The 20,640-nt window shown below is 34.2% G+C and overlaps 1 protein-coding gene across 4 annotated transcripts in view; it reads left to right on the top strand.

The window, feature by feature from the left end:
* Positions 1-2,293: 2,293 nt before the first annotated feature.
* The window catches only part of LOC143250964 (protein CBFA2T3-like), a 35,730-nt gene continuing 17,383 nt past the window's right edge, over positions 2,294-20,640 (top strand). Inside the window, exons 1-6 of one of the 4 annotated variants that reach the window (XM_076502205.1) lie at positions 2,294-2,433; positions 11,850-11,963; positions 14,672-14,892; positions 17,119-17,208; positions 18,308-18,495; positions 19,624-19,826. In XM_076502205.1, the coding sequence (XP_076358320.1) occupies positions 11,870-11,963; positions 14,672-14,892; positions 17,119-17,208; positions 18,308-18,495; positions 19,624-19,826 (796 nt within the window). In that variant the 5' untranslated portion in view covers positions 2,294-2,433; positions 11,850-11,869. Of the gene's footprint in view, positions 2,434-5,531; positions 5,750-7,467; positions 7,691-11,849; positions 11,964-12,608; positions 12,746-14,671; positions 14,893-17,118; positions 17,209-18,307; positions 18,496-19,623; positions 19,827-20,640 lie in introns of those variants that run through there. The other 3 variants (XM_076502203.1, XM_076502204.1, XM_076502206.1) reach the window with 3 other exon arrangements.

Below are 20,640 nucleotides of genomic sequence, written 5' to 3'. Positions count from 1 at the left end.
TAGCATCACTATTATTGATGTTATACAATGTAATGATAGCATCACTATTATTGATGTTATACAATGTAATGATAGCATCACTATTATTGATGTTATACAATGTAATGATAGCATCACTATTATTGATGTTATACAATGTAATGATAGCATCACTATTATTGATGTTATACAATGTAATGATAGCATCACTATTATTGATGTTATACAATGTAATGATAGCATCACTATTATTGATGTTATACAATGTAATGATAGCATCACTATTATTGATGTTATACAATGTAATGATAGCATCACTATTATTGATGTTATACAATGTAATGATAGCATCACTATTATTGATGTTATACAATGTAATGATAGCATCACTATTATTGATGTACAATGTAAATGATAGCACATCACTATTATTGATGTTATACAATGTAATGATAGCATCACTATTATTGATGTTATACAATGTAATGATAGCATCACTATTATTATTGATGTTATACAATGTAATGATAGCATCACTATTATTGATGTTATACAATGTAATGATAGCATCACTATTATTGATGTTATACAATGTAATGATAGCATCACTATTATTGATGTTATACAATGTAATGATAGCATCACTATTATTGATGTTATACAATGTAATGATAGCATCACTATTATTGATGTTATACAATGTAATGATAGCATCACTATTATTGATGTTATACAATGTAATGATAGCATCACTTATTGATGTTATACAATGTTATAGCATCACTATTATTGATGTTATACAATGTAATGATAGCATCACTATTATTGATGTTATACAATGTAATGATAGCATCACTATTATTGATGTTATACAATGTAATGATAGCATCACTATTATTGATGTTATACAATGTAATGATAGCATCACTATTATTGATGTTATACAATGTAATGATAGCATCACTATTATTGATGTTATACAATGTAATGATAGCATCACTATTATTGATGTTATACAATGTAATGATAGCATCACTATTATTGATGTTATACAATGTAATGATAGCATCACTATTATTGATGTTATACAATGTAATGATAGCATCACTATTATTGATGTTATACAATGTAATGATAGCATCACTATTATTGATGTTATACAATGTAATGATATGTTATACAATGTAATGATAGCATCACTATTATTCATGTTATACAATGTAATGATAGCATCACTATTATTGATGTTATACAATGTAATGATAGCATCACTATTATTGATGTTATACAATGTAATGATAGCACCACTATTATTGATGTTATACAATGTAATGATAGCATCACTATTATTGATGTTATACAATGTAATGATAGCACCACTATTATTGATGTTATACAATGTAATGATAGCATCACTATTATTGATGTTATACAATGTAATGATAGCATCACTATTATTGATGTTATACAATGTAATGATAGCATCACTATTATTGATGTTATACAATGTAATGATAGCATCACTATTATTGATGCTATACAATGTAATGATAGCATCACTATTATTGATGTTATACAATGTAATGATAGCACCACTATTATTGATGTTATACAATGTAATGATAGCATCACTATTATTGATGTTATACAATGTAATGATAGCATCACTATTATTCATGTTGTCCTAAGTTATGGTAACATCACTGTTATTCATGTTGTCCTAAGTTATGGTAACATCACTGTTATTCATGTCATCCTAAGTAAAGATGACATCACTATTATTCGTATTGTCTATTGCAGTGCTGATTCAGCACGTGTAATAAAGTAACAAAAACCAAGCTGTTGTGGATATGCCACACTCTCAAATGTTCATTATATAAAAATTAACATAGTTTTTTTTCTATTGAACATTAGAAAAATGCATTTCAGTCAGTTTACAAAAAAACCAATAATTATCTAATGAATAATATAAATTTAAAAAAAAATGATTATCTTACTGCCAGTTTTATGAAAGATAGAACTTTAGATTTTAGCATTAATTCATTTGTACCTTTTTTTTTATCTTTAATACTTCCACGAGCTTTAGTATTTATTCAGTGTATGTTTGAGTAAAGAAAGCCGGTGGGTACGACCTCTGTAGAAAACACCAACTGTTAAAACACTCTCCAGTAAGTTGGCTCGAATTAGCGAATGTCTTTAACTCCAGTTATTGGCAGCAGCAGGTGAAATCACACGCGGTTAGGATGTTTTTTAACCAGGTATGTTAATCGTCATCTGGTTTCAACCCAGAGCAAGGCACTGACAGGTTTTCGCAACAGAACTCACGTGGCTTGGTACTCGTGTAAAGAGATAAAATATGTGCACTGTAGACCTGAAACAACGGCTGTTTATGCATCTGCCACAATGTGCACCTGTTTACCATCTGGTAGTTAGTCACAACACACCAGAGCAGCAGTAAGTAAAGTATGTTACCGATACAATAATAGAACGTAGGTAGTATCTTCATTACTACATACAGGAGCTGGACAAAAATAATGATTTTTCCCCTAGAAAATGTTGTTAATCTGCTATATATTCTATTAGATAACATAAAACTATATGTTTTTAGAACGTGCTTGACGAGATATGTTAAAATACGATCTCAAATTCTAATTCTGATACGTAAAAATGAAACTCAAAACAACACAAACCAGTTTCACAAGTTAATATTTAGTCAGCATTTCCTTGGATTTCAGTACTTTTTCATATCGATGTGACATTCTTTCAACGAGTTTCTGCAGATATTCCTGAGTGATTGACTGCCATCCTTCTTTGATTACTTCAAAAATTCATTTTCCGTGTTTGACTTGCATACTTTCGCTTATCGGTTGAACTCGGCTCATAAATTTTCAATCGGATTGACATTAAGTGATTGACCTGTCCATTCAGTAACGTCAATTCTCTTATTTCTAAGACATCTTTTAACGACTTTACAATTGCTGAGAAACTTGTTTGATCATCTTGTAGGCTAACTGAAACAAAAAGATCTAAGAAACTACACCACGTGCACGACACTTTTTATAACAAAATGTAACTAAGATCATGAAAAGTTCAGGCATTTACAAAAGCCAGTGTTATAATTAGGGTTAGAGATGATATTTGAATACATTTCGTCGAATGCGTTCTAAAAACATATAGTTTTAGATATTTCTTTTTGTTATAAAATGAACGACATAACTAATTAACATTTTCAAGGATGGGCCACTTTTTTTTGTCCACCCCTCTTACTATATGTATATATTTATGTTTTAAATGGCTGTGTGAAATACACTGTTATTTAAATGCCGTAATGTTTTAATTCACTGATTCTGTTTAGGTTTGGCTTTTTTTAAGGGTCGAGTCGATATCGGGAGTTTTTATTGTATCTGCCCGTTACATTGATATACACAGCGAAACAACTATTGTTATGTTTTGAAGTCTGAAAATATTTAAAAAAAAGTAATTATTTTTATTAAAGACGAATATAAACCCTTTGTCCAAGAAGATTTTAGTGCATAGTTTCAGCAGACGATCCTTTACATTTTCCGCTTTATTCCCGCCGTGGGAGCGGGAAGAGTACACTGCACGGGGAAAGGCCCTCTAGTGGCTCAGCGGTATGTCTGCGGACTTACAACGCTAAAAACCGGGTTTCGATACCCGTGGTGGGCAGAGCACAGATAGCCCATGGAGTAGCTTTGTGCTTAATTCAAAACAACACCATCCACTTTGTTGACAATAGGTATATAAGATTAGCAGTACAGACTTGAAGAAAAGGCTTACCGATTTCGATTTGTCAATGGATATAAATATTGTCATGGAACGTGCTTCATGTAATACCTACTCATTGTATCTTGTCAGTAAATATAAATGTTATCAGGGAATCTAAACTTAATCATATTATAGTATTCTTACGACTCGAGACCTTCCATCCAGCATAAGTTAAGTGTGGACAACTTAAAAGTCTTATTTAAAAAAAAATTTCTTTTTATTTTCTATTAAGTAAAACGTATCTTCTGGAAATAACAACAGTAGTATCGGATTAGTCACTCAACATAAAATGAAACCAATACTGTTGCTATAGGTATCTATCTGATCCTTACTCTGGCGGATTGTATTGTAGATGGCGTTGTAGTCACCGCTAAAACTAACTAGTTTAAAGCAATGAAATATATTCAAGCGATGCGAGTTTTAAACTAAAACTATTGTGATTTTTTTTAGTGGTTCCAACGAAAGTTAACTATCTTTAGTCAACTGAAAGCAAACAAAGAAACATTGAGACAGGAACTCGTTAAGGGTTTTGGTTTGTTTTAATTTTCGCGTAAAGCTACACTAGGGATATATGCGCTAGCTGTCCCTAATGTAGCAGTGTAAGGCTACACGGAAAGCAACTAGTCATCACCACCCACCGGCAACTCTTGGGCTACTCTTTTACCAACGAATAGTGGGATTAACCTTCAATTATAACGCCCCCACGGCTGAAAGGGCGAGCATGTTTGGCGCGACGGGGATGCGAACCCACGACCCTCAGATTACGAATCGCACGCCTTAACACGCTTGGCAATGCCGGTCCCGGAGCTAAAGAGTCCAACATTCTCGCCCGAATACAACATGTCTCCGCAATCCCGACATGGTAAATTTTGACACCAGAAATATCTTGAAAAACACAGGAAAACTGAGAAGTTCAACTTTTTTTTTTTTTTGTCAGCGTGTGTAACCCACAGAATATTTTTTATATCAAATTCCATGTAAATATGTCGAAATAAGCCGAAGTAATTGAACAAATTCCCCAATATTGTGATTTTATTTTTACCCTTCTCGGATAACCAAAAATGGACATTTCTATATGTATATTATGGGACCTGTAAAAAATGTATCTTTGTACCAAATCCTACGTAACTTGACAAAAATACTGGTGGAGTAATTTTCAAAAATCATAAATTTATTAACTTTGTGGTATTTTTGTCGTCTATAATTACAAAAAAAAGAGAAGGAAAATTCCACCATATTTGGTTATCATTTCAAAATGTATAGCTGTGAAAATGTTTACCTTGATTGCTGTAAACATGACCGCACAAGACCCACAATATACATTTTTAAGTTGTTTGATATTTGACCCCATAAATCGTTTTTTTTTACCTAAATAAAAAAGAAAACATTTATGTAAGTGTGTTGAACCAAGTCATCAGTCTAGATATTTTCAAATCAATTTGTCGAGAAATGAAGAGAAATGGCGGTAGATTGAAAACTGTTTGGAAGACGGAACACCAGAAAAACAGTACTTTACACGGTTGTTAATTTGTCTAACATTAGTCAAGGCCATTTATCGTTGATTCATTACCTTGACGGCTACATCGTAAACGAACTAACTGTGGTTAAGAGCCAAGAATACCTCCAATTGTTGCACGCGCTGGAATCAGCCTTGGAGTTCCCAATTTTAAACATAACGTGAAATTAGTTAGGCCTAATCCAGTCCTGATCCAGCATTCTTTGTCTACTCCCGCTTTCCCTCGGGAAAAAATGTTATCTCTACAGACTGTAGTGAGTCCTCGTGCCTGGGTACCAGGGTCACGGGGTACTGCCGTACTTCCTGCCACCAACTTTAAACTCTTTCCACATTCACACACACGATCTAGTTCGTATAGAACAACATCAAGGTACAACGAGAGCCACTCGGTCCACAGGAGGGCACTTTACGTTGGATGAAAGATGTTCCTACACACGCCACTGTTGCTACAAGATGAATACGTTTATTGTGAGTTTGATAAAGTTTGTTAACCAAGTGTAAGAAACATCAGATACATACTAATGATCCCAAACTGTTGTTTATTCTTTTTTTATTCACTGTGGGCTACGAAAGGGTGAACACGAAATTTCAACAAAAAGATCATTAGCTTCAGGTTTCTATAGGATTGATTGTAAAATGCTTTTAAATTACACGATGTAACACAAATTTTGTTCCTGGATAGTATGTGTTATTTCTCAATTGCCTTATGTTGTAAAAGTACAGAAAATGGCCATTATTCCCTTCAAACTTTGTTTTTGTGACCTGGATAATGAAATTTAGAAATTAACCTATTTTCTATGTAAAAACGGGCAAATTTGCACATTTTCATTTACATAAGGTCTGAATAAAACAACATATGAATCAAGATTTACATGTATTTATACTAAAGTTATACAAAAATGTTTAGAAGTAAGTAGTTTTTCGAGATTTCCGACTGTAATGTAAATCACTTTCACGTATCAGCCCCCAAATACAGTCTCCCATCATGTTTTCGTTATACGCTCCCAGGTCACAAAAGCAAAGTTTGAAGAGAAAAATAGTTTTTTTTTTCAATTTACTTTAGGCTTAAGCAATTGGGAAATAACACTTTCTGACCAGGAGCAAGAAAAAGTAAAAATTTTGTTACATAGCGTTATCTGTATTTTCAGATGGTCGCTGTTGGTTCAAACAGTAACAACTGGTTATTCACGAAATGCCTGTGCACAAAATATCTCTCATTCCTAACATTGTGATTTACCTGTTTTTTTTGTTTGATTATATTTTGTTGTTCAATACAACAATGCGAAATTCTGATAAAAGACGTAGCACGCGGAATCACACACAAAAACAAAGGCAATGGATTTAAAAAAACCAAAACACCCTAAACTCGAGTGCTATCGAATAATTCTGCGACGGGGATTCAAACTCGCCACCCTCATGTTACGAATCTAGCGCCTTAACCACCTGGCCATGCCGGGCCGAAATGAAATGTCATCTCATAATTTAAACGAAAGATGCTTTGTCTAGCAATCACACGCAGAGAGATCATGAACTTCGTGTTACGTGGGAAGATATTATAAATGTGAATCATTTTATGGGTATGTGAACAGTGTAGATGTCATAACGTGCAGGTGAATCAGTGTAAAACTTTATATAGGTGGGGTGTGAACCAGTATAAATACCTTATTATTTGCACAGCAGAAAACTTGTGTAAATAGCCTGTGTAAAGACTTTATGTCACTGTATGAACCCGAGTGAAAACCGTGTGTGAATGAATCAGCGTAAATTTGTTATTTGTTATTTTGTAATTTTTTGAATTTCGCGCAAAGATATACGAGGACTATCTGCGCTAGCCGTCCTTAATTTAGCAGTGTAAGACTAGAGGGAAGGCAGCTAGTCATTACCACCCACCACCAACTCTTGGGCTACTCTTTTATCAACGAATAGTGGGATTGACCGTCACATTATAACGCCCCCACGGCTGAAAGGACGAACATATTTTGTGCGACCGGGATTCCAACCCGCGACCCTCGGATTACGAGTCGAACACCTTAACCCACCTGGCCATGCCGGGATTATCAGCGTAAATAATTTCATATAGATCTGAAAATTAGTACCGCTACCTGGTGGCTCGGTTGTAGGTTTCACGGCCTATAAAGCTACAAATCATGTTTTGAATACCTGCAGTAGGCAGAGTATACATCTATTCGTATGTAGTTCTGTGCTTGACAGTAAACAAACCAGTGTAAACGCCTTTAGGCGTGCAGGTTTTAATTTGGGTGTGTCTTAACTTGTATCAATATCGTGGAAGGCGACTGAATACTTATATTTGTATTTTGTTTCTTTTATACAAACTGTTTGCTCGATACATTGGTACTTGTGTTACAACCAGCATTAAACGTCACTTTCGTTTAACTTGTTTCGTTTCACGTAAGTATAAATTAGACTCACTAAAGCATTTATTTTTACGAATTAAGGTAGTCCGATTACTTATCTATTTAAAGCTGTTATTAGAAATGGTAACTTTGGATAGGATCTCACAGGCTGTCCATAGTTTAAATAAATATAACCATTCTTCAAGAAAGTGCGTTTTATTTGTTTTATTTCTCAAGCGGACTAATAGACTGTTTTGTACCACTTCGATTCCTACGTGATGAACAAGTGTGAAAAGGACCCTCCTCAGTCATTATTAATTTATACGCATATCAACCTCTGATAATCCAATCTTAGGGAGTATTCTTTTCTAATGGAAGTTTGTTTTCATTACAATATAAACGTTATCTAATAAGCTTTTACATAAACACTTTAAAATAAAAATCCAAGCTAGATATAAAGTGTAAGAATTGCAGTAATAGTAGATGGTTGAAAACGTGACATGTACTGAAAGTACATGTACTTAAGCAGTAAAACATGACTTGTGTTATGCAAAATGGAACGAGTCCACTAATATTCTGAAATTATTTCTGATGCTGCTGTAATAATTTGTGGTAATTATCTGTTATAGGATATCGTTGAAGATTAAGTTGTATGCGTAACTCTTGAAGTTGTCTGAAAAGAAGCTTTAAAACTTATTAAGATTTTCCACAGAGCAAACAAACAATCAACTCCAAAAGAAAGTCGTTTAACAGGTTATATGGGGACCCGGCATGGCCAGGTGGTTACGACACTCGACTCGTAATCTGAAGGTCGCGGGTTCGAATCCCCGTCGCGCCAAACATGCTCGCCCTTTCAGCCGCGGGGGCATTATAATGTGACAGTCAATCCCATTATTCGTTGGTAAAAGAGTAGCCCAAGAGTTGGCGGTGGATGGTGATGACTAGCTGTCTTCCCTCTAGTCTTACACTGTAAAATTAGGGACGGCTAGCGCAGATAGTCGTCGAGTAGCTTTGCGCGATATTAAAAAAAACAACCACCAAACAAACAGGATATTTAAAAAAGAAAGTCCGTTAGAATCTTGGAGGGTGTTCCACCAATTGTCCCTCAGTGGCTGAATGATATGTATGAGGGCTTTTGCTCTAAATATCGGCATTCGATACCCAAAGGGGGAACTTTACTAATGGCTTATTGTGTATGACTTTGTACTTAATAGCAAACAACCACACAAGTTCCAAAGATTAAATAGAAAATTAAACTCTTGGAAGTTCTGTATGACTTTAATACAATGTTTGTAAGTTTGCTTGCAATTTTTACCAAACATCTAAGGCAAAATGTAATGACGTACGTACAATAATTTTCATTATCAGAAATATGCTAGTTTGAATCATGTTTCTAGGTTTATACTTTTGGTATGATTTATTTTCTGTGTGTTTTTCTTTTATGAAACCGTTAACTACTAATCATAACTTAGATAATTTATCAATATGGAAGGGAACATTTTTCACTGAAATCACAGTTTCATGTTCAACAAACTATATGTTGAATCATGTGATCAGAAATAAATTCTTAATAGCAACAAGACAAGGATGATGAATTATCTGTATTTCGTTTTGTGACAAAGAAACTAATCACATAAGTTCGTGGCTAAGACAAGATACATTTAGTTAAAGCACAAAACATGTGGCTTAGATACCTGATGAACAAATGATTCATCATTTCTCTTTTTTTATACAACAAACTTTTTTGGACTCACTGTCTTCACGGTAAGTACTGAAACATCAGAACCAGAAGCTCTTTATGGACGCCCACTCCTGTGTTTGTCACGCAGTAATATAGTAATAGTCTGTTGGTAGTGGTAGTCTGACAGCTTGAAACCAAATTGAAGATTCTTGCAGCTGCCTCCTTCTGAGTTTCTACATAATTTACATGCAAAAGCACAACTTGGATAATATAATCGATTGTTAGCTTTTCGGCCATTGTGTCTAGCCTGATTGATCTTTTCTACATATAAAGTAATCTAGCTGCTTATTTCCAATACTAAGTACAGCTCTTTGAATGTGTTAAATCAAACACATCACAAACAAAAAGTAGTGCATTTAATAGGATATCCTGCTTGTTATCTGGAAAACCCAAAGGGAGTGTCAATGTTATAACACGAGACTTTTACGTGTGTCGTTTTGTGTCTGCTATTTAAAGGGTATCACGAACCCGGAAGGATTAGTTACAACTTTGAGTGTTATCTAACAAAGGGCATTATATTTAGCTGTTACAGCTGTAGTAACTTTTTTGGTGCTACAGACGTTGTAGTTCATCTGTTGTAATAACTATGGCAGTTTTTTTCCTGTTGCAATTGTCATAGTACTATTGCTGTCACAACTGCAGTAGTTATGTAGCTACTACGGTGGTATAAAGTCTCCGGCTATTTTTAGAGCACTTATACTGAAATACATATATATTCAAAAAGGAAAATATGTAATTTTCTTAGTAAAGATCATTTTGGCAGAATGCTGTCACTTTACAAGTAAAAGAAAATGGTTATAAACAAATACTACACGTATTTTTATGGCTGATGTTGATAGTCTTTATAATTTTAAATTTAACAGTGATTAAAAAAGTTTAGAAAATGAAGTGACCCGGCATGGCTAGGTGGTTATGGCGTTCGACTCATAATCTGAGGGTCGCGGGTTTGAATCCCTGTCGCATCAAATACGCTCTCCCTTTCAGTCGTGGGGGCTAAAAGGACGGTGTTAGATATCTGAATATATAATTTTATATTATTTATTTGCTGGAGTGAAACATTGTTTCTGAAGGAGATCAATTATCAAAATATTCGGCGTAATTTAATGTAGACAAAATAAAGTTAGATTGTGTCTCTTTGATTATTATGCTCTTTGGTACATGTAGCATTAGAGAATATTTGATTAAGACATTTAATATATATATATATAATTTGTTTTTTGTTTATTCGTCTTTTGAGTTGGCCCGGCATGGCCAAGCGTTTTAAGGCGTTCGACTGGTAATCCGAGGGTCGCGGGTTCGAATCCCGCTCCCACCAATCATGCTTACCCTTCCAGCCGTGGAGGCGTTATAATGTGACGGTCAATCACACTATTCGTTGGTAAAAGAGTAGCCCAAGAGTTGGCGGTGAGTGGTGATGACTAGCTGCCTTCGCTCTAGTCTTACACTGCTAAATTAGGGACGGCTATCGCAGATAGCTCTCAGGTAGCTTTGCGCGAAATTCAAAAACAAACTTTTTGCGTTAAAATAACAAATTATATAACTAGTCAGAGGTTTGGATTTGCTGTTTTTAACGCAGTCCTTCCTTATTGTTTTACTATTCAATTTAATTAAAATGTAATTATTTACACAGCTAAATCTGTACTGTATACAGCACTTGTCTGGCTGTTAGGTAGGTACGTATGACTGTTTTATTTAAATTTATTACAAGAGTTATGACTCATATAGTTAGAAATCATTAGTGACAAATCTGGAATTTTTGTTTACGAATAATTTGTTATGTAGTTCAATTGTTGTGAGTTGACTTCGCATCACTCGAACCTTGCTATATCATAATGTCTCGCAGTTTGTGGAAAGCTTTAGGCTTACTTCATTAACTTGTTCGCCTGTATATATATATAGTAAGCAACTTAGTGAAAGTGAAATTAATGAGCAGTTTAGTGATATTGAAAGTAATGAGGAATTTCTAAAATGAGTTTCACAATTTGTATTGTAATAACATAGATATAGAAGAATAATTGTTTTTCTTCAACGGGCGTTCTAAAGCAATTGAACCCATCTGTGTGGACTTTGCCAAAAATATGACAATTAGTTAAAGCTCTAGATACAACTGTAATAACCAATAGTGTAACGATTTTTTTCTTTTGTACATATATTTGATTTGTTTTGAATATATATTATTTTAGAGCAAGTGGATTGTGTGTTGTCCACTTATTGTTGAACTTAATAGCTAACAATTCACATACACTTACTGCAAAGAATCAGGCCCTATAAAAACCTGACACTAATCTTATTTACATCCAATATGTAGTTTTTGTCTTTTGTTAGTTTTTAGAAAAATAGTGTAAATGTTAACTTTTGGATTTTAACGAAAATAAATGTTTTAATAGTTTCTATTCACATGTATTTGTATAATATTTAGTAATTATATACAAGTATTTTAATAAACACATATTGATTGTTTTTCTTTTAACAGATACATCTAACTGTGAAAAAATGCTCGACTCCAGAGATCGCAACGGAAAGCAAGTGAGGTCTAATGGCAAGCATTGCGTACAAATGTTGAATCACAAACTGCAAACAATACAAGGTAAGAGAAAGCGCTTGTTACTACATGAAGAGAACTGTTTTTTTTAAAGCTATACATAAGATGAATTAGTGAACTTTGTTTTCATTTTCCAGCTACGCCACCTTTCGAAAATGAAAGATCTATAATTGTGTTGTAGACGTTAAGGTACCGCAGAAATAATTACATTTGTATATATCGAACATTAAAATTAATTGCAATCAATACGAGAAAAAGTTAAAAGAATTTATTCTGTTTCGCTGACTATCTGCATTTGAGACACGTTACTTGCCAAAAACAAATTGCTAAAAAAGTAATAACACTAAAAGGCACCGGCATGGCCAAGTGGTTAAGGCGTTCGACTCCTAATCCGAGGGTCGCGGGTTCCAATCCCTGTCACATCAAACATGCTCGCCTCTCTCAGCCTTGAGGGCGTTATTATATGACGGTCAATCCCACTATTGGTGTGTAAAAGGATAGCCCAAGAGTTGGCGGTTGGTGGTAATGACCAGCTGCCTTCCCTCTACTCTTACACTGCTAAATTAGGGACGGCTAGCGCAGATTGACCTCGTGTAGCTTTGCGCGAAATTACAAACAAACAAATTATTTTCATAAAAATTTTTTTCATTATTTAGTGTGAACGTCAATTGATTAATGCACTTTCCCGTTGGCAGAGCGGTAAGTCTACGGATTTACAACGCTAAAATCAGAGGTTCGATTCCCCTCCGTGGACTCAGCAGCTAGCCTGAAGGGAATTTGCTATACGAAAACTTATTTCACAAATAAAGCAGTCCGGCGTCTGTCAGGTACAATGATGAAGAACTCTACAGTATTGGTTTGTTCTTAGCTTAGTTTATTTCTCAATGAAGATTTGTTTTTAAAAAATCAGAATACACTTTTTCGGTGAGTAGCAAGAAAAATATCTTATTGACCAAGCATATTTTGAAATTACCATCGAATCTGTGATACTTATTTTTATAGATATATATAAAACAAACTGTCCAACCAGTTTCAGGTTTTAAATAGTGTGAAACACAAAGATTTACGATAAGAATGTTATTAAAACTGTATTATTATTATTATTAAATTCATCGTAGATTTCGTCCATACTTTTTGTGTTGTCAGTAAAGTAAAACTGTGAAACATATTAGTTATCAATACATTTCTCTGGTGGTAAATGCTTTAATAAGTTAGCTCTTAGCTATGGTACGGGGCCCGACTTGTAATCCGAGGTACGCGAGTTCGAATCCCCGTCAAACCAAACATGCTCGCCCTTTCAGCCTTGGGGTATTATAAGTTTCGGTCAATCGCATTATTCGTTGGTAAAAGAATAGCCCAAGAGTTTGGCGGTGGGTGGTGATGACTAGCTGCTAAATTATGGACGGCCAGCGCAGATAGCTCTCGCGTAGCTTTGCGCTAAATTCAAACCAAACCTACGGTACGAACAATAAACATCATGTTTATCAACGTAACGCTCAACACGATCCCAAAAATTCTGTTTCTACATCTTATTTTATTTAGAGGTTCAGTGGTAAACACCAACAGTTAAGAGTACTGTGAGTTTGGTATATGTGTACAACATATCTAGTCTTTCTGTTGCACGTTTCGTTGGGATTTCCTGTTCGTCTGCAACAAATAAATAATTGGTAAGTAGACCCTGAGTATGAAGTAACTGTTCACACCATATCTATAAAATAATAATGTTACAGCAATAAAAAAGACAGTTCCCTAGCCTAATAGATGGCTGCTTCTGTCTCATTGAAAAATGGATCATTAATGTGCACTGCTAACTATAAAATAGCTTGTTCAGTTCACTTGTTTCTAGTTTTATAGCACAAAGTTAAACAATGGGCTATTTGCTCTGTCCACTATTGGTTATTAGCATTACTAAGTCTTCGCGTTTTACTTCTGAGCCAACGGACAAGAAAATACCGTGAAACATAAGCTCTTCCGCAATACAAGGACGTATCTGTGTTGATTTGATTCGTAAAAAACAAAAACTTCAGTTATTAGTTTGTCGCCATAAAATATTAAGTAAAGCAGATATCTCCCTGAACACACAATTTGATGATTTTTTGCTGATTTCACTACGGTTTAACTTCGATATCTTAAAGCTTATTCCTTATGGCTACTAATGTCATACTGTTTTAACTGCATCGCGTTAGGATATTATAAGACAAAAATAGTAATATTGTATTTTAATTACGAAAGAGGAAATGGATTCAGAAAAGAATTTCATATTGTTAAACAACCAAAACATGCATAAAAGTGTAAAGAAAAACGAGGACTTGTTTAGATATTTGTATACTATGTTTGGTGATTTAGGCGTGGTGAAGATCATGAATATAGGCTTAGTAACTAAGCCTATTTTGTGATTGGCTATTTTAACGCCGTGAACTACAAAACACCACAGAGCTCGGATCGAGAGGGCCTGAAATATATCGCTGTTTGTTTGATAGCAACAATGTTACTGGCTTTTCATTCCTTGAAATGAGAGTATGAAAAATTCAATTATTTCATAATATGGTGTGTTCTCGCATTTCGACAATAGAGAGAGAACAAATAAAGATAAAGATACAACCTAAGAAATACTATTGTGAAAATCACTATGAAACAACGGCGGATCTTGGTAAAATTTTCGAAGAGAGTAATTATTTTAAACTTTTGATTTAGTAGCAGTATAATAGATTTTGAACCAAGAAAAACAACTGACAAATGCCTGTCTTCTGCAGCTCTGAGTGGAACGCACAATCCATGCACAACGTCACCACCTGCTAGCCTGGCTCTACCCGTCACTAAAGTTGAGATTGAGCCTGTGCCGGAGGTCCACTTCGGTTGCAACATTAATCAGATGAGTAAGTTGAAGCGATTCTTGTCCACCCTGCAGCAATTCGGGAATGACATCTCACGCGACGTGGGCGAGCGCGTGCACAGTCTTATATTGTGTTTAGTGGTGAGTGTTTAGTATCATTTTGTGTTTAGTGGTGAGTATTCAGTATCATTTTGTGTTTAGTGGTGAGTGTTCAGTATCATTTTGTGTTTAGTGGTGAGTGTTCGGCATTATTTTGTGTGTAGTGGTGAGTGTTTGGTATTATTTTGTGTTTAGTGGTGAGCATTCAGATCATTTTGTGTTTAGTGGTGAGCATTCAGATCATTTTGTGTTTAGTGGTGAGCATTCAGATCATTGTGTGGTTATTGGTGAGTATTCAGATCATTTTGTGTTTGATGGTGAGTATTCAGATCATTTTGTGTTTAGTGGTGAGTATTCAGGTAATTGTGTGTTTAATGGTGAGTATTCAGGATCATTTTGTGTTTGATGGTGAGTGTTCAGTATCATTTTGTGTTTAGTGGTGAGTATTTAGGATCATTTTGTGTTTTAGGGTGAGTATTCAGTACTATGTTGTGTTTAGTGGTGAGTATTCAGAATCATTTTGTGTTTCATGGTGAGTGTTTAGTGTCATTTTTTCTTAGTACTGAGTGATTAGCAGTATTTTGTATTTATTGGTGAGTGTTTAATATCATTTTGTAATTAGTAATGAGTGGTTAGTATTTTTTATATCATTTTGTAATTAGTAATGAGTGGTTAGTATTTTTTTATGCTTAGTGATGAACGATTGAAATTTAACTTTATAGTGTTCATGTAAACCTGGATGCAAGTATTTGACATTATTTTGGGCTTAGGCTAAAAAATTTACAATCATTAGAATTATTTTAATTATTAAAAACATGACGAATTAGTTACTCATCAATAAATATCTTCTTTGTTCTTACGAATAACGCCTTAATGAAATACTTAATAGTCCCTTTAAATTTTGTAAAATTGAAATAAAAAATATCACATTTCTGTCATTTTGGTTAGACAAACAAAAATGACATGGAATTTGCTATAAGAAATACAATAAACACACAAACAAGTCTAACTTCTCTTCGTGAAGAGGTTTTTAATTACGTTACTTTAAGATTTCATTACGTTTTTACGAGTGCTTTGTACTTAATTGGCCATATCTGTAGGGAAACACGTGTGAGAGAAATAGGCAATCATAAATATAAAATGAAATGACATAAAGTACAATTTTAAAATAACATTTCACGTATAATTGTAGCTTTTAGTTTTGTTAGAATCATACAAAGAAAAACATTTGTTTAAAAAAGTTTAAAGTTTTTGCTGACAAACTTTTAATTTTTGACTTTAAGATGACACCCTAATAAAAAGGAACAGTGAACAAAGCTATTCTCTTTTGTTTTATTTTATTAACCTGTTTTATACATCAGTTTATTATTAAGTGTGGTAACGTGTTTTGATATACCTCTTATCACATATTATTTTAAAAAATAGATATTTTTTCTTGCAGGATGTATCTTGAGTAAAGTTATTTTTAGAGTATTTTTATGACTTGTCTCATCATTTGCATGCTATTTTTAATTATATGTTCTGTAATTAGTGTTCAAGGTATTATAGTCAACAAATGAAGTTTTTGTTTATTTTATTTATCAGTAAAAAGTTTATTTTGTAATTTGACTGGATGAGTAAAATTAGAATGATTACAAAATCAGCGCCTCTCTCCACGTTAAAATGTAACAATAGGGTTGTTTGTTTGGTTTTGTTTTGGCCCAAAGTCAAACAATGAATCACCTGCACTATGTCAATCACAGTCATCGACACCTGATTTTTATAGGATTATAAGCCCTTGAGCTCACTGTTGAGTTATCCAGGTGGACTGGGAAGGGGAAAAATAGTCCTTTAATTTTGTTTATTTGTTATTAAGCACAAAGCTACACAAAGGGCTATCTGTGCTCTGCTCGCCTTGGGTACTGAAACCCGGTTTTTAGCAGAATAACACTGGAATCAGTCAGATTTGTGTTACTTTTTCGTGTGAAGATTTTTCGAATTGACTTTTTTAATGTAAGCGAATTTATTTTTCTTAATACCAAAGAAATTATTCCTTAAGTAACATTATTTGTCTCTTGATAGGTCGGTGTTAGTTTATGAACTTGAAACGTTTAAATCCGGGGCTTAGTTCCTAGCAGTAGAAAAAGCATGAACATGTTCCATTGGGTGGCTTTGCTGTAAAATAATAGTTGAACATTATCTAAACATATTTTATTTTATAAACAGTTCGTGTATAAATATTAAACCAACTTCTTAATTTAATCGAATAAAACAAATTCACTTCTACAGAATTCGGCAATAAGCATTGAAGAGTTTCATCAGAGAGTTCAAGACATCATGAACTGTCCTCTTCGGCCTTTTGTTGTTCCTTTCCTGAAGGTACGGTATAAAGTCTGATTATAACTGAACTTCGAAATTTAATAAATAATTTCACATCTCTGTATAACCTCACCACTAATAAATAACACTAGTCATATGAGACGAGAGAATGCTCATATCTTATTGATTGTTTCGAATTTCGCTCGAAACTACACGAGAGCTATCTGCGCTAGCCGTCCCTAATTTAGCAGTGTAAGACTAGAGGGAGGGCAGTTAGTCATCACCACCTATCGCCAACTCTTGAGCTACTCTTTTACCAACGAATAGTGGGATTGACCATAACATTATAATGCTCCCATAGCTGAAAGGGTGAACCTGTTTGATACGAAGGGGATTCCAACACGCGACTTACATATTGCGAGCTGAGCGCCCTAACCACTTGGTCATGCAGCCCCCTTCCCCCATACAATGAGTGACAATGTTGTTATCATTTTGTTTTAGATGCAAAAACAAATTTTTGGTTAGAACAACCATTTATGTGTTTGTACTAATTTTCAGGTAAATCTATAGAAACAGTCTCGATATTCTCCCATATTCCTCTGATCACCTTTGGGTAGTTCAGTTTGAAAATTTATAAATTTAAATTATTATTTCGAACATTTTTTTTACGTGTTAAAACTCAGTTTTAAAGTCAATGAGATCACTCAAACATTGAGCCCGCCAAACATCCTTATCTATATTTATTGAGCCCCCATACCACTATTTCAAAGTTTTCCAATTATTTCATAACCTGTAGAATTAAAGACTTAAACAAAATGCCAAATATTTTCACATAAAATCGTGGAAGGATTTCAAAAACCAAAAGGTATACGTAGTACAATTGAGAATTATATTGATTGTGGAAACTATACCAACACGTAAGTTAGGCTTAACTCTTATTAGGCCTATTTTACGATCATTCTTACAGAGTCAGACCACCGTGGTACACTTATTTAAATTATTTATTCATTAAGATGAAATAATTTACAAATCCCTTGGAGGCGTGTATGTGGTATATATGCAACTTAAAATTTTCGATAAATGTTTATTACAATTGAGAATAGTTATAATACAGGTAGTATTATAATATTCATTTTCTCTCTTGCTTTTGTTATTACAGTCTCATTTGCCAATTCTACAAAACGAGATCATACAATATGCTCGCCTTGCCAAACAGACACCGCAACAATACCTGAGACAATATGAACAGGCTGTTTTGGACTCAGAGTCGCACCCTAGTGGCGAACCGTTTGAAATATTTCAATCAAATTCCAAGGAAACCAGAAAGAGATGCATGCCATCCACCAAGTAGGAGAAACGTTTATTTCATATTCTAACATAATAATTTAACGGAGAATTAGTATCTGAGTTCAAAACTTTTCAAAGCAGATGTTTATTTAAAAAAAAGTTTTGAAAAATTTGACGTCTTATAATATTTATGGTGAAAATATGCTTTTTTTGTGTAAGACTATAGGAAAGGCAGCTAGTCATCACTACCCTCCACCAACTTTTGGGTTACTCTTTTACCAACGAATAGTGGGATTGACGGTCACATTATAACGCTCCCACAGCTGAAAGGGCGAGCATGTTTGGTGTGGAGGGGATTCGAAAACCTTCGGCCCTCAGATTACGAGTCGAGTTCCTTAACCACCTGGCCCACTGTAAGCCGTGGAAGCATTATAAACCAGTAGGCCTAACATTTGTGACAAAAATCACACAAACTACAATTTTCTTTTTTCTGTTCTTATCTTAATTTTTCCACTTCGGATTCCAATTCACAGGTGTATAAAAATAGCATTTTAGATCTATCTTTTGGCTCCCAGATGTCGCTGCCAAAAATACTTTTCTTAATATCAGAACTCGAAAGCTTTTGTCCATCATTGTTCATTCCAGGTAACGGGCAATGGAGGTGAATGAGATCCGTTATCTTAGATTTTTTTAATATAAATTAAGCACTGGCTTAGATCATACACCCTTAGAAAACTGGATTTTTATAAATTACACATTTTTAAGCATTATGATTAGTAATATTTTATTTTGTAATATCTGATCTAGAAATCCGTATTTCTAAAATTACGTTTTACAGTTATAATTTTAATGCTAACTTTGGCGAATGGGTTTTTTTAGCATTAAAATTTGACTTAAAAACTTAACATTACCAGCATTATTTGTTTATTACTGAACCAAAAGATTCTGGTTTATATACAGATAATACTAATAATGAACACTGATAGTTGACTTAAAACATCTTCTATACTGCTGTTATTCAGTTTTTAATTCACTCTCTTATAAAAATCTTTCTAAACCCAGGGATAAAAAATCATACAGATATATACATATATTTCGATACGTATCTTGTTTAGATTATTAAAAGGAAAATATCTTAAAGTGTTTTTAAGAAGGTCTCCGATGCAATAAATGTTGATATTCACTCAGCGACCTCAAGCGGCCACGAGAGAACGGTTATAGTGAAACAAGGTCCAACGGTCCTTCGCCAGTTAAACGTCACCATAATTTATCGAATCCTCCTTTTGGATCCGGAATAAGCCCAAACATCACAGCCAATCACGAGAAGTGTAGCTTCAGCTTCGACGATTCTATCAATGATGTTAGGGCTAAAGAACGAGACCTTTATGAAAGTAGGTGATACTTAGGTTGTTTTTCATTTTAAAATTGAGTTTAAAATAACACTATGTAACACAAGTTTTGTTTCTGGATAGTATGTGTTATTTGTTAATTGCATATGCTGTAAAAGTACGGAAAATGGTAATTATTCCCTTCAAACTTTGTTTTTGTGACCTGGATAATGAAATTTAGAAATTAACCTATTTTCTATGTAAAAACGGACAAAGTTGCACATTTTTATTTACATAAGGTGTGAATAAAACAACATATAAATCAAGATTTACATGTATTTATGTTAAAGTTACACAAAAATGATTGTTTGTTTGTTTTTGAATTTCGCACAAAGCTACTCGAGGGCTATCTGTGCTAGCCGTCCCTAATTTAGTAATGTAAGACTAGAAGGAAGGCAGCTAGTCATCACCACCCACCGCCACCTCTTGGGCTACTCTTTTACCAACGAATAGTGGGATTAACCGTCACATTATAACGCCCCCACGGCTGGGAGGGCGAGCATGTTTGGCGCGACGGGGATGCGAACCTGCGACCCTCAGCTTACGAGTCGCACGCCTTAACACGCTTGGCCATGCCGGGCCATCACAAAAATAAAAAAAAAATGTTTAGAGGTGACTAGTTTTTCGAGATTTGCAACTGTAATGTAAATCACTTTCACGTATCAGCCCACAAATATAGTCTCCCATCATGTTTTCGTTATACGCTCCCAGCTCACAAAATCAAAGTGTGAAGAGAAAAATTGGTCTTTTCCATTTACTTTAGTCACAAGTAATTGGGAAATAACACTTTCTGTCCACGAACAAGAAAAAGTAAACA

This window comes from Tachypleus tridentatus, chromosome 5, assembly GCF_004210375.1.
Source record: "Tachypleus tridentatus isolate NWPU-2018 chromosome 5, ASM421037v1, whole genome shotgun sequence".
In the NCBI taxonomy this organism is placed as follows: Eukaryota; Metazoa; Arthropoda; class Merostomata; order Xiphosura; family Limulidae; genus Tachypleus; species Tachypleus tridentatus.
Note: the sequence above shows the minus strand (reverse complement) of the source record. Positions and strands in the feature narration are given on the sequence as shown.